At 42.9% G+C, this 14,543-nt stretch overlaps 1 protein-coding gene across 2 annotated transcripts in view; it reads left to right on the forward strand.

Annotated features, from left to right (window-relative positions):
* The window catches only part of LOC142802086 (calcitonin gene-related peptide type 1 receptor-like), a 156,868-nt gene that overhangs the window by 129,984 nt on the left and 12,341 nt on the right, over positions 1-14,543 (forward strand). The window contains exons 3-10 of one of the 2 annotated variants that reach the window (XM_075887574.1): positions 2,064-2,119; positions 5,228-5,303; positions 9,751-9,886; positions 10,480-10,590; positions 11,498-11,583; positions 12,155-12,317; positions 13,301-13,420; positions 14,024-14,130. In XM_075887574.1, coding sequence (XP_075743689.1) covers positions 5,253-5,303; positions 9,751-9,886; positions 10,480-10,590; positions 11,498-11,583; positions 12,155-12,317; positions 13,301-13,420; positions 14,024-14,130 — 774 coding nt within the window. In that variant the 5' untranslated portion in view covers positions 2,064-2,119; positions 5,228-5,252. The remainder of the gene's footprint in view (positions 1-2,063; positions 2,120-5,227; positions 5,304-9,750; positions 9,887-10,479; positions 10,591-11,497; positions 11,584-12,154; positions 12,318-13,300; positions 13,421-14,023; positions 14,131-14,543) is intronic. The other variant, XM_075887575.1, reaches the window with a different exon arrangement.

The raw sequence follows: 14,543 nt of genomic DNA on the forward strand, positions 1-14,543 counted from the left end.
CACGCTTTACTATGAAGAGCTTTGGTTATAGTGTGCTGATATCAATTCGCATCAAATTATATTCTTCATATTGTCAAGTAATAAATGACATCAAGGGAATTACATGCACTTCCTATAAAGGCGCGTGGCATACTATTTCACTCTGTTGAGGTAGTTTAAACTCCGTGCTACCAATCTTTAGATCACATGTTCGGTGCCAAACCACAGCAGGCGCTGTACGGCGCGGCGAAAGGCAGTAGCGCACGCGTATACTTGCCCGTAGGCACCTGTTAACGGTGCCTAAATTGTCAAAACGATCCATAGCTCCTAGAAATTGACCCCATATCTGAAGAACTCACACAGAAGCGATGAGTTACAATTACCGCAATGCCAAATATTGTTCACCTTGGAGATCCTTCAGGGCGCTTCAAGCTCAGTGGCGATTCCCCTCATACGAGAATATAAGCAAAATATATAAAAAGCAGGTGGTCGCAAAGAAGACGCTGTTGACAGCAAGACTCGAAGGGTGATCTCAGGAGCGCCGTCCGAAGCCGTTACGACACAATGTATTCCTTGTCCGGAAAAACGGGTGAGACATTGGCGAACAAAAATTAATCAGTGGACACACCATGAATACTGCCTTTCTTTAGCTTTTTTTTTCTTTCGAGAGATCCTTCACACCCTTCATGGTGTATTGATTTTACCATCGAGAATATTACGATAACATCCATTACGGCGAAATAATGCAGTGGTGTTCAAAAATATCAAAGGGGGCTTGCTTTAGCTATTGTTCGCAACAGTCGCGGGAAAGAAACCCATTGAAAGGAGTGTGTGCACCTTCTGATTCTATTGTGAAAAAGTTAAGATCTCACTGGTACAGTGCTGCAGCTTTTATGATGCTTCGCGACGCAGTCGAATCGGAAAAATACCTACTTCCGCAGAATACAAGTGGCACGTGTCTGAACACAACGCTAATGTATCTTACATATTTTTCATGGTGTAGCCCTTAAAGTGCTATAGAGGAAGTGGGCTGACAGGGGAAAATATACACTAATAGCGTAGAATGACAAAAAGAAAGGAATAAATAAACAAGAACAACTCACAATTGCACAGGATGTGTTTTGATCTTAAGTTATGATCCATGGCGGTAAAAACGGTATTGGCATAGCGAATAGAGCAAAGACTACAGGTACTTCTAGTCGTCAGTGGTGTTCACAGTTTTACAGCACGGCCGTATTAGCGAACAGAGCACTAGTGATCAAGCACTCTGAAATAATTATGGGCATATATATATATAGTTTTGTATATATGAAGTTAGTTGAGGAAATTGATGTTTCCATCAATACCTCAAATAAATCACGTATGCCTATTTTGCTTTGTAGATAACGCTGGCTGCTAAGCACGCGTTACCAATAATTACAAATCATTATTAGTATTCTGGTTACCGTCATCATACCCTCAAGTAGCCAGCACGCATCGCTACAAAACTATACCTTCCTTGTAGCTTTTATGAGTCACGAGGATTAATGCCGCAAGATGAACTGTACGTTCAGTATATCATACTCTACGTTGCGTAAACTACTTCACGTACAAGACTGAACTGCCGGACTCGATGCGCACAACTTCTAACAATCAGGAATACATAAAAGACGCCTTGTGGGATTATTTTTATTGGCGGTTATGAGAGGTCGATAATGAAAATGGCACAACATTTGACACGCGGCTTGAGCTTGGAGTTCCTCGGTTCTTGGCGAAGCACAGTCTGTACAATACGCAACCAGAAAACGCTGCTTTCTTCTAAGAAGTACTCAAGTAAACGGAACATAAGAGATTACTCGGCTGTGTATGTGAATATACTGTATATGTGGTCATTGTACATACCTTAATCAGCACTCGAGTCCTGGCGTAGCAAGCCATACTATAAACGAGGCTAGGCTCTCCGCGATTACAGTCAAGTACTGCTGTATATCTATCCATAGCATAGCATAAGCTCTTCCGTGCTCGTACAGCTACGCAATCCATGATAACACGAGGCTAACTTGATGACGATGTTTTCTGAATTCGTGGTCGTTTGGCTTTTGCAGGTTCGACAACGCAGTCCTTCGTAATGACCAGGGAGCGTCGGGCTTCTGTCACATTGGTAAGAAATATGTTGTGCTGGTTTCTTTTTTTATATCTTAACAATTTCGCATGTTTTTTTTTTCTAGACCTTGCCGAGTATTCATATATTGTGTACTTTGGCTGAAAATTGGGAAACCAGTAGGATATTGTGATATGCTAGTAGGATATTGCGAAGCTAAGTCAAATCACAAGAGTGACAACACTGCCAGTCTATGCGTGCAGGCAACCCCAGTTTGTCCGCTAACGTGGTTTACCGTAGAAGTTATTGTAATGTTTATTAGGGATGTGAACGATAGCAAGCTTGCTCAGTGATTTCTTTCTCTCTTCATTGGCCTTCACCACTGGATTTGCCTGCTGCTGCGCTTCGCTGAATAGTTATTCATTCATAGCAGCCTTCATTTAATGAGAAAAAAAGAGACAAAAAGAGGGAAGAGAAAAATAAAGTGTGAATGCATGTCACAGAGAAGTTAACCGAAAAGTGAATATCTAGTTTTGTATCCTGCAATGTGCATGGGGTATGATAACACAGAAAGGTAAGAAGAAAAATAATGACAAAATGCTAAAGTAAAGAAAAAGCAAATACTCACACACGCAAGGATCCTGCATGGTTGTTAGATGAGGCCGGCTGATTGGAGAAACCTGAAAGTTTTTTCACCTCTTCTCGATTACCAGTTAGAACGTCATGACCTTTTCGATTGCTTGAAAAGCGGCTGGTCATCAAGTTGAGTTAAGGTTCCCGAAAAGAACATCCGTGGATATACATAGTAGTTTTCTCCGTAGTTAAGAGGCCAGAGATAACTGTGCCATTTTTTCTGTTGTTCTTGACGTACCTTCAAAAGAATTTTGGCTTACGCTTCAGGTCTATTTTTCATCTTTTAAATCTTTTGCCAATTTCAGTTTTACCTTGAGGCAGCTTGTTTGTACTTTTGAGCTTTGCTTTATTTAGTGTTCTCCTGTTTTGAAAAAGTTTTTATTTTGTGGCATTCGCTGCTTTTCTGACCATTTTGTGCATCTCAGAGTTTTGGTGCATTTCAGGTTTTTGCTTCTTGCTGTACCTCAAAAATCTCCGTCATATGCATCAAAAAGTGGGAAAGAACAAAAACAACTCCTTGAAAACGGAATCGATGTAATCTATATTGTACATGAAAACACTATCAAATGGTTGTTTACGTGCATGTCTTCTGGAAACGTTTCACTTTTGCACCAACAAAGCCGGGGTCACTAATGCCTGGACATTCATTTGTGCAAATATTAACATTTTGATCATCGCTTAGTAAAAGACACAGGATAGCGTTAAAGCGTGTTGGTTCGTTCACACATTGCTGTAAGCCACAGATGCTCATTAGTTCTGAAAAGGTAGAGCAAATTTGAGTTTCCTGTGGGGCTACGCTGTCGATATCCCATTTCATGCTGGGAAGATTGAAGCCTCCTCCTAGTATTACGCAGTAAGGCATATGCGACAGCATGCTGAAAAGTTCAATTATTGGTTTATTCCTGTGGTTAAGTGGGCGGTAAATTGATTCAAAAACAATATGCTGATACCCTGGTGATATTACGAAGTGGTACCATCATAATTCAGTTTTATTATCTAAAACGCCTTCACTGGTAAGGGCTCTTAGAATAAAAGAAACACACGTCCAGCGCACCTCTCCTTATATTTATGATGCACTGTGAAGTCAGGTGAAATTGTTCCACATATGATACTGTGTTATCGAACCGTGACTCAGTAGCCATGGCGATTTGTTCTTCCACCATTTCAAGTAAAACAGTAACTTCATAAATTTGATTCTTGAAGTTCTGAAAATTGACCACCTACAACTATGGTGTAAAACTTTTCTTTACGCTACATTGCGCATTCCACAATAAGCCAGAAAGTTTATCACGTCATTCACGACTATATTAATGTGCATGCGTTCGAAGAGAGACCGGTTGGTTCATGTCAGTATCCTAGGCGAGTGCTTGGGGATTGATTATCAGCTTGTCTTCGCTTCAGTGGCCTCGGTTTTTTTTGCCCAGCCGTTTTTTTTCTTTTTTACCTTGCGTCCGAAGCGGCCAGAAGTTCCGTTTAACTGCCTTACCGGAATCTTCTGACACGCTGCACGATATTCTTTGAATTCCAGGCACGTATACATGCGTATACGTGCCCAGCCACATATACGCATGTAACAATATATAACCTTAAGATAAGATGTTTCCGATATTTCTAGAGGTTTGTTTATTGTGCGAAGACGGTGCGCATTAAATAATATCAGATGGTCAAAACTAGGGCAGTTTTCGACTACGACGCGCCTTTTATTGTGAATGTGGCATGTAAAGACCCTAATAATATATCCTTCGAGTTATAAAAATATATTTACTTATTGATGGCACGAATATATCAAACACTACAACCATACACATTAATTCCTTTTGCTTTTTTCATCTTTGCTTTTACCTGAAGTATTTACAAACGTCAATCACACCAATGCTTACTACAGGGACTACCTTTGACAAACTTTTATTCACAAGGGATTTTACTTTCGCAGCTTATGAGATAGGTTGGCGTGATGAAAAGTGGACAATCCCTACAGGAGCCGAAATTCTCGCGCTGCCTGCTTGCGCATTTTTCAGCATTATCTTCCTAAAAATTTCTTACAGTTTACTGAACCTTGTCAACCTTTCCTGAGAAACGCACGAAATGGGAGCTTTTGTCGTCGCAAGCCTGTAAAGAACCGGAGAAGGAGTGCTTCTGCACCAGGCTTGCTGGCACCTCTGTGGGAGATCGCTGCTCAAACTTTTACGTCTTCGCAGTCTCGAAATCATAAAATATGCAGCAATTTTTCAGCAGCACGAACGCTATGATCTTTGGTATATATAATCGGAGAGGAACTTTATCTATATTCTAGCCTTCCTACGAAAATATCATAAAGAAGCCCAGTTAGGTTTTCGCATTTCCTCGATATGCCTACTCCCTGTATACAATCTTTTGACCACAGGGAACCCTTATACTTTCGTTACCACCCATTTGAAACGTCTCTTTTTCTGGGACATAGTAAAAACTTTTTCTATTGTTGTACTTTTTATTTTCTATTTATGCTTGTTGTGCTCTCTACATGGCATCCATTCCGGGTTTCGTCATCTTCCAAAGCCGGGAAGCATTAGGCCGATTGGCCATGGATGCTGCGTTTGCTGCTTCAATCCGCTGTATACTGCCTTGCCATAAAGTAAGTTCTCTCAAACACTTTTACATTGCGTTTTCATATCTAGTGCCGTTCCGTTCCCTGCCGACTGGGCCCCTTTTACGGCTTTTTAAGCATCGTAACGGTCCCGTCACTGTTACTACAGTTTCCGGGTTTCAGAATGCAGGGTTCACTACTCATGTGTTATGCGTGGGACAGTTGAATCTCTTCAGAATCTGGTCGATTTCCATCGAGAGAATACAGTTCGTAAGAGAAGGAAAGTTGATTGCTCTTGCTGAGGCCCCGCTGAACATTTTCTGGGCTGAAGAGGAGTCGACAGAAGGTTCCTATTACACAATTCGTGTTTTAGTTTTGAAATAAAGGAAACAAAATAATTTATTGGTTTCTAAGGGGAGCTAAGCAAAGAAAAACGAACGTTGAAGAATTAATGGACTGCTTTAAAGTTTTCGGCAAGAAATTTGAAGACGGGAGTCGAAATGAGGCAACGGCGCATTTCAGCCATGAATTCAAGCAGCAGCTGGTGTAATTGTCGCTGCCTTCGAAATCATGAAGGTTGCTTCTAGAAGTTGTAGCGAAATTTCTAAGCCCTGAGGTGGACCAGATGTCACTTTCGACAGTGTAGTTGATTTCGAGCGCAGTCGTGTAGCAGCAGTGAAGGTAGGTGTATTGTGTAGTAGGAGTTAACAAGTAAAGCTAACCTCAGATGTGAATCATATACGTTTGCTCACCGTAACATTTGGTTGCATGCGCCCGAAGCAAGAAATAGCTCGCGGTTGGAAGAGAGTTCGTTGCCTCGCAGACTTTTCCGCCATCATGAAGACGTCATTCCCTAACCCGGTTCACAGCAGGTAAATCGATAGTAGCAGTTATTGGGGTCCTGCACAATCATCATACGGGAACAGGACACAATGAAAATATAAGTTATTCAAAATATACACGAATGCTTTTGTGGAGAGAAGGTGTTATGCTACACCGAGCACCACTTCATAACAACACGGGTCGTGGCCCTGTCAACCACCAAATTTATCGACAAGCGTAGTGACCACTATATAGAACGGTCAAACTCTTGGACCAAGGTCAAACACTTGGACTGCGTGAACCTCCCCACATCGGGATCTAAGTGATTCTAATTGTGTCGTTTAAATATTTTGACAGGTCTCAGATCTTTGATTGTACGTCCTTGTCGCTCATTACATTACACGAGTGAAATTTTTTCGACCTGTATGGACGGCAGAGTGCCGCTAGAAGTTATACAAATATCTTAGCGAATACGAAAAAGAACCTCTTTTCCATTCCTTTTATAGTTTCAATATCATCGGCACACATCTAAACTGGCGCTATGTTCTAGGGAAACAACTTTTCGAAGCAGCGTCGCGGTGGAGAAACTCATTAACATCGTGTATGGTCTACCCGTGTTTTACATCGTGTGCGGTTCTCAAATTGCTATCGGTGGTATTAGTACCCACAACGCGCTGATAATAAACCTTATAAACCAGTCTACAATGACTTTAACTGCCGAAGAGAAGAATAAAATTGGCCCTGACTACTAACACGCACGGTTGCAATACGCTTACAAAAAAGAACGGACCGAAGTTCATCCCAATACTGTGGAGGTATGCTGACTACATGAATACAAATAAAACAATTTACTGAACACAATAAAACCAAGTTAATGCAAGTCGTTCCCGTCTCCACGCGGCAGCTGTAACGTTCTGCTTTTATTCGCTGTTAGTTGCGGTCAGAGTCGTGTTCTAATTGTCTGCATGTCCGCTTATGACTGTACGGGATTCCGTCCAACTATCAACTCCAAGGCAAAGACAGCGTAGAATAAAAGAGCATGTTGCCTCGATAGTTCAGATAGTAGAGTACCTGTGAGTGTGAAGCTGCAGAGGGTCCTGGAAGGTTCAACGCAGCAGTTGCGAACGTTTTGCACCGTGGAAGTGATCTCACTTTCAGTTACACCTTAAAGCCATCGCTCACAAGTTTTCATCTGTGCGTTTTTTGTTTGTTACGTGCATGCCTTTTTCTCTTGAGATGTTGGAAGTGTTTAAACGAAAGGGATGATGCCTTCACAAAACACGACATTTTCCAGATTGAGTTTTGTTGTCAGTAAAACATTCGCGCACCGCTCACGTTCCCGGCTTCGAGGCGACTCTTTCTGGCGAGTTCGCGAGATGTACGGAGCTTTGCAAGAAACAACATTGTGTACCCTTTTCGTATTGCCCTTGGTATTGCCCTCTCGCATTGCTTTGCTTTCATTTCGCTCTACTTTATCGGTTCTAGAAAGAGTGTCTTCTATTCGGGGCGCTGCGTCCTGTCCATTTACCGTATTTTCTGTTTTTTTATGTGGACTGCGTAACTGGCACAGAATGAGAAGAAGTTGTTCTATGACGTGATAAAAACAGTGCTCGCGAACATTATCAACATCAACAGTGCTCTTGAAGGTATTGTTATACTAATAAAGAAGGCACAGCTTTGCCTCAAAGGAGAAGCGATGAACACGATAGCAACAAATTGGAAGCTCACGCGCAGAATGGCAAGCAGATCGAAACGTGCTTTGCGTTCCTCACGCCAAAATGACGTACGAAACGTATTCACAGGTACAGATGAACGAAAATTACCGTCTCAGTTGCTACTTCGCTGTGTCTGAAAAGCACGCCTTATTTCGCAAACGGAGACTGCTTAACAATTTCAGTGACCTTGGCGAGCCCCGTAACTACAACAGATTCGTCCTGGTGAAAGCCCAAGACCAGCTAAGACGTACGATCCTCCCCACCTCGAGATAATGGCGCTCGCGTTAGCGCCCACCCTGCATCATCTCCGCGGGGCAAAGTACGCGCGGGAGATGAGAGCGCGAGTCGTGACAATGTGGCGACGCGCGCTCATTGCGCCCTCTTGCTGGTAATGCTGAAAACACGATAGTTCCCTCTTAGATGCCCGTCACCAGTGGTAAGCGGTAGATACAAAGAGCTTGCTGTTTGAGTGTTGGAGGAGGTGCTCTTTCGTGGCTGAGTGGTTAACGCCTCGCACTCACAATTCAGAGTTGCCACGTTCGGTTCCACGCTCCGGTGCTTTTCCTGAATTGTTTTTCTTTCATGCGTTTTTATGCATATAGTTACGTATACACGTACGGTGAATGACAGCGGAACCGACGCTGACGCCTGCGGCGAAATCCAGTTGAAAGTGTCCATATAAATAAATGACCGCAATAAAATGACTATCGACCCACAGAGCCCAGATTGCGGCATGTCTGTCTGTCTGTCTGTCTGTCTGTCTGTCTGTCTGTCTGTCTGTGTGCTACTCTGTTTGGAAACTTCTGACTTGAAATATATACTGGGTATTTTAAGAAACGTGTCCAAATATCTACAATAATGAGGGAAATAAAATGTTTGTCAGCAGCTTTCCGAAAGAGCTGTGCTGTGGCAACATACATGTCAATATTTTTGGAGCGTTAAACTATACAAGCAGCCATTTTAATAATAATAATAATAATAATAATAACAATAATAATAATAATAATAATTAATTCGTCACTACGGAAGTAGTTATAGAAATAATGAGTCAAGGTGTAACTTCGTTTGGACGAGGAGTGTGGTCCAAGGGATGAATTCGAGTCCTTTTAAGGAAGAGCCCCTACGTACTTCGAGATTTCGAAAAAAACGTGACCTGTAATTCGTATTAATGAAAGTTCACCAACTACGCAGTTATTGTTTGGCAATGCGCCTTGGTCAATTAGTAATTATTGTGTTTTTAGTCGATGAATAGGTGCTCACCTAATCGTCAAAGTGTCAATGGGACATGTGAAGGTATGCTCAATTGTCATCTAATTGCACTATTTTTAGCAACGTACTATTGACATGCACATTTTGTTCTGGCTGATAAAGAAATCACGCAAAATATGAAAAGTAGCACATGAATACGCTCGCACCCGCAAAAGGTGGCAGCGTATAGCACTGACTTTCTGCCTCACCATAATCCTGTCTGAGGGCCCTGCTTCCTTGTGAATATAGTCACCTGTCGTTTTTCAGGATACATGGGCTGTTTTTATCAAACCCCATTTCGCCCCCCCCCCTAAAAAAACGAGCACGGGTTCGGTACATAGTGGCAAACAGCCCAGTTCGATGTGGTTTGAAGATGTCTACGTTATGCCTCATTGACATTTTCATGAATTTGGGAACATTTGTAAAGTTAAAAATATAATCAGCACTAATTATTAAGTCACACTAGTAAAAAAATTCAGGTACCGACAGAGTACAGCCTGCACTTGGTGTGTTCCACGTAACGACGTTCGTCTTTTTTTTCAAATTATAAGCTACGTCATATCTGGAACACTCCGTAAAAGTCATTCAATCAGGACAGCCCTAAACAGAGCAACAGGCATTTTTTTTTCTACTCTGTCCGTTTCATCTCAGTCACCCGCATTCCCGTCACCTTGTACATCATACTCGACGGTTTCTCTCCTTTCACACAGATACTATCCACCTGCCTGCTGCCCTGGGGTTGCCTCAGTGTATTCGGTTCCCGCACCGAACGGGTGTTCGCCCAGCTGAAGGCGTTGCGCGAGTGCGAACAGCGGGCGTTTTTCGAGGCCGGAGACAATGACACTGGTGATTGACTCATTGCTAATTGCTTGCATCACACTGGTCTGATTAGACCGCTAATCACTAATTAAACGACAGGTGGTGTGATTTTCAGAGTTTGGTGCGAGGAATTTACAGTGGCGACGATAGTATACCCAGTGGAGCACGCTACATATCTCACGTCTCACTGCGCGATTTCAGCGGGTTTGAGCTTGAAAATAAGCACACATGAGCGTGTGTAATGCAATACAATTAAAACGAACCCCCAGTTTAGCAAAGTGTGGTTGAACGAAGCTAAGCCCAAGTCCTACTCTACAAAAAGGAGCCTCTACGTATTGAAAGTGTTCAATTCGTGTAACTTAAAATGTACGCGGCACCTAGTGGCCCCTGCCCGAGAAGAAAAAAAAATATGGTTAAAAAGTTTATATTGCAACAGTGTTTCAATATTTTTAGAAATATTCGGAGAGAGTAGACATGCTGAAGCCTGCTTTTTTGTTTTTTTACTGCGTACAAAAATACTTTCATTTTTGTTCCAGTATGCGTACAACTTTCTTTTGAAGTTATCTGGTAAGAAATCGCCACTCAAGTCTGATTAAACTTTTCCTTTGTCCCGTATGCAGCTGGATGTGACTGGAGGTTTGACGGATGGCAGTGTTGGCCACCAACGCCGCGTGGAATGACGGCTAAGGCACCATGTCCGACACTACTGCCTGGCAACGTTAACGCCTCGGGTAATAAGCGCGTTCACGTAAACTCGATGTGACATTATCAGATCGAAGTGGAGTGAACGAGAAATGTTGCAGTGCACCCAGCCTGTTGACAGTTTGTCCATTCATTGTCGTCTTTTACGCCTTTGCTTTCTGTAACGCGAACGCTAAGCACGAATCTAAGCTTGCTTGCTGAATTCACTGGTCTTATTTGTGGAAAAACACATGCGCCACGTGGCAGGCTGCACAAACACGCCGTGAAAACCGGCGTCATGCACTTCCATGCCCGAAGGTAATGAATGGTATCCAAGGTATCCTTGAGGCACGCCAGAGACCACGTCACTGACCATTTATCTCACGTGAACTGAGTACATTTAATAACTTTTGTCTGCGCTCAGTGCCGTCGATCCGATACGCGGTGATTAGCGGTGAGAACGAGGCTATTACGTCCTTGCTGGGGTGACGAACCACGCATACGTGCGCACGTGCAAACAATGTCCCATTTTATCTTAGGTGTCCTGTGCAGTTTGGTGCAAGTGCGATTATGTGATAATAGCACAGTTACCCAGTTGATGCATACGAATTAGCACTTGCTACTTAACCGTTCTTAGTCAATGTAAAAAGTAAAAGCACCCCATTAAATTCCAGCGATCCGTTTAAGTCATCACGTGAGTTTTTTTATGGCTTAACTTGAATATTAACGTTTTTATTCGCTACTGTACTGGTTTCAGAAGGGGTTAGAGCCCATAGTTTATTAATATTAGCCTTATACCTTTTTGATAAAAGCTTCATTTGCTCTTTGTCAAATGCAAACTGTAGCGCAATACCTGTCAAAACAGCAGTAGGCGTGTTCGGCGCACTACTTGCTTATGGTTATACTAGATATACGCTTCTTAAGATTTTTCTCTTCTCTATTGGGTTTTGAATGCAGCTACCGCTACGTACCACTGTCTCATGAGGGGCTCCTGGCAAGACGAAATGGGGAACTACGACGCCTGCACAGTATCGCCATACTTTGTGAGTATTCATCTGTGTGCACTGGCTAACTTGTTATGGCTCAAGCAACTCACAGCTTCGAAAGTGTTCTGAAATATGATAATAATTTACGTGTAACCTCCTGAGAGTTCCACATTATGTGGCCCACCTTAACGTGGCACGAAGTGGGCTTCAAATACAGGAAAAATCACTATTCCACTTTTTAAGGCACACTGACACACAGCAAACGTTCCACCTTCGTTGTGTTGCCACCCTTCAGCCCCATGTGAGGGTAGTCTATGTAATACTGCATTACTGTGGACAGAATGCACACCTCGTGTTTCATACTCGTATGACACGTCATGCACATGACTACGGAATACGTCTCAAGCGTCTACTAAACAACGTCTATTTCTGTTTCGCTTACAACAAACGTACTGGCGTTAAGTCAGTACAAAATATGAGATTCAATGAACATATATTGTGTTTTTTGTTGTATTCGTCGAAATATACATTTATAACGGCACATTTACAAAGGTACCTACGTTTTAAAACCGCATCTCTAATTTAGTGGCCATTAGTCCAGGGTATTCGAAGCATGGTGTCTTTCCAGGACCCCGAACTGAAGCTTCTCCTTGACATCGCCGAGGAAATCGGAGAGTACGTTCCTTGGGAACAGAGTTCTCCGAGAGGAGAGAACTGGATGTGGCAAGAAAAGATCGACCACTTCAAGCATTGCCTAGAGCACGTACTGCTCAAGCCGTTTCCTGAGCTCGGTGAGCACGGATATAGGTCGCTTTACGAGTTAGCCTTGCACACCTGTGGTGTACTGCTCTCTTTTTGGATATGACCCCTTTTGCTGTAAACAGCAGGTGTGAGGAACACTCTACAGTTCTCATCCTGAACCTATGCATGAAATGGTGAACATTTTTATTTATCGCGTAGGTTAAGCACTTTGTTGCTGTAAGCACTCTCAGTTGATGCGGCATGAAACCTGGACGAGCGTTAAATCAGGTGGAGGTAATGCTCACTTGCAAAGACCACCAAAGCAATGACAACTCGAATGCCACCATGGAACATAACATTGCGCTGGGCTACGCATTCCTGCGGTATAGCTTATACCGAGCGCGACAGTACGGTGAGAGCTTTGAAGCGGCCGTTATTGTTTATGCCACAGACAACTGCGTGTTTCAAGCTGTTTTGCGAAAACCGCGATGACTGTCTGGGTAGCGACAGGAATGGCTGTCTTGATGAAGTGTCGAAGTGTAAAGCTCATTGACATTCTATTTTCGACGGCTTTTTGTCTCCTGTATTGTCTCTTTGACTGATATGGTGGATTTAAGATTTTAATAACTCACGCCAAGGTTCTTTTCTCTTTTTAAGCGAACAGTAGCAAACGCGCATAATTGGACTGATGCGTTAATATTCCAAACAAGTTCCGAAATCGTATATGAATACTGGCCCTGCCGCGGTGGTCTAGTGGCTAAGGCACTCGGCTGCTGACCCGCCGGTCGCAGGTTCGAATCCCGGCTGCGGCGGCTGCATTTCCGATGGAGGCGGAAATGTTGTAGGCCTGTGTGCTCAGATTTGGGTGCACGTTAAAGAACCCTGGGTGGTCAAAATTTCCGGAGCCCTCCACTACGGTGTCTCTCATTATCATATGGTGGTTTTGGGACGTTAAACTACACATATCAATCAATCAACCAGTATATGAATACTGCATAACTTTGAACGATGCCTTCATTCATTTCCTTCGCAGGAGCGAACGAATCTCTATGCCCACGAACATGGGATGGCTGGAACTGCTGGGATGACACCCCGCCTGGACAGACTGTGTTCGCACCATGCCCCCAATTCGTGGCCGGATTTCTGTCTTCTAGTGAGTGAATTTTTCAGGTCGACCCCTTTGGCCACAAAGGCGCTCCCGAGGAGTGTGCTCGTGCTTCATCAAAAACGATCTAGCGAAAAATCCGAAAGGGTATCTAGTTTAGGTAGCTTCAAGTGCACGGTAAACAGGAAGAGAAGAAGGTTGATAGTATTGCCCATAAAAGCAAACTTCAATTAAATTTGTTAAATTTGATACTTCTCTAATAAGTCAGCGAAGAATATCAAATTTGACAAATTCAGTGCACAGAACACTAAGGAGCACCATGTTTTGTAAACACAGTGCTAAGGGCTGTTTCTTAACCACGTCAAAACTTCATACTGCAGAGTATAACGGGGTGCTACGAACTGAGAACATATGAAACTCACGTATCTGTGCACTATCCCAAAGTACCCTTCGTACTCCTGCATTTCAATAAATTTGTTTTAGTAAAGCTGTGGTACTTTTCGTGAACAGCGACAAGTCAATATGTATTAGTGATATCACTTTTTTTTTGCTTGTGCAATTTAGTGTGATCTGGTACTGGCAGCAATCACTTAAGGTTGTTCTAGGCTAGAGCCTTGAGCTCACCGTCGTATATTTATTTTTTTCCCACAGGGCAAGCGCACAAATTATGCACGTCAAACGGGACGTGGTTTCGGCATCCCGTAACTGGTCATGTGTGGTCTAACTACACTGCATGCGTCGACACTCACGACCTTCAGGTAAGTGTCTACAGGCTTTTCCGTAACATTCATTTCACAACAACACGAAGGCTTCTTATCTTCATTCAGACACGCACTTCTTCTGAACTCGTATCTGTGAAAATAACCGAACAACATTAAGAGACTTTGTTTTTACAACATTTGAGGTGTAAAGAGGCATTTGCGCTGTCTAGTCTATACTAGCCGTTTTGACAGAGTGATCTTTTTGCTCTCTCTTTTTATACAGTTCAAAAATATATCCCAGCGTAACTTGTTCCTCGTTACTGTTCCCTTCGGCAGCTTCACCACTGATTATATAAACGTCTGTGTGTATTTCTTTTCAAAAGTCGCGTTTTAAATTCAATTACTCGAGTCAGCTGACGTCTTCATCTCTTTCAAATTCTATTACTTCAGGAAGGTGAGCGTTACGTGAA

The sequence above is a fragment of the Rhipicephalus microplus genome, chromosome 1 (assembly GCF_043290135.1).
Source record: "Rhipicephalus microplus isolate Deutch F79 chromosome 1, USDA_Rmic, whole genome shotgun sequence".
Classification (NCBI taxonomy): domain Eukaryota; kingdom Metazoa; phylum Arthropoda; class Arachnida; order Ixodida; family Ixodidae; genus Rhipicephalus; species Rhipicephalus microplus.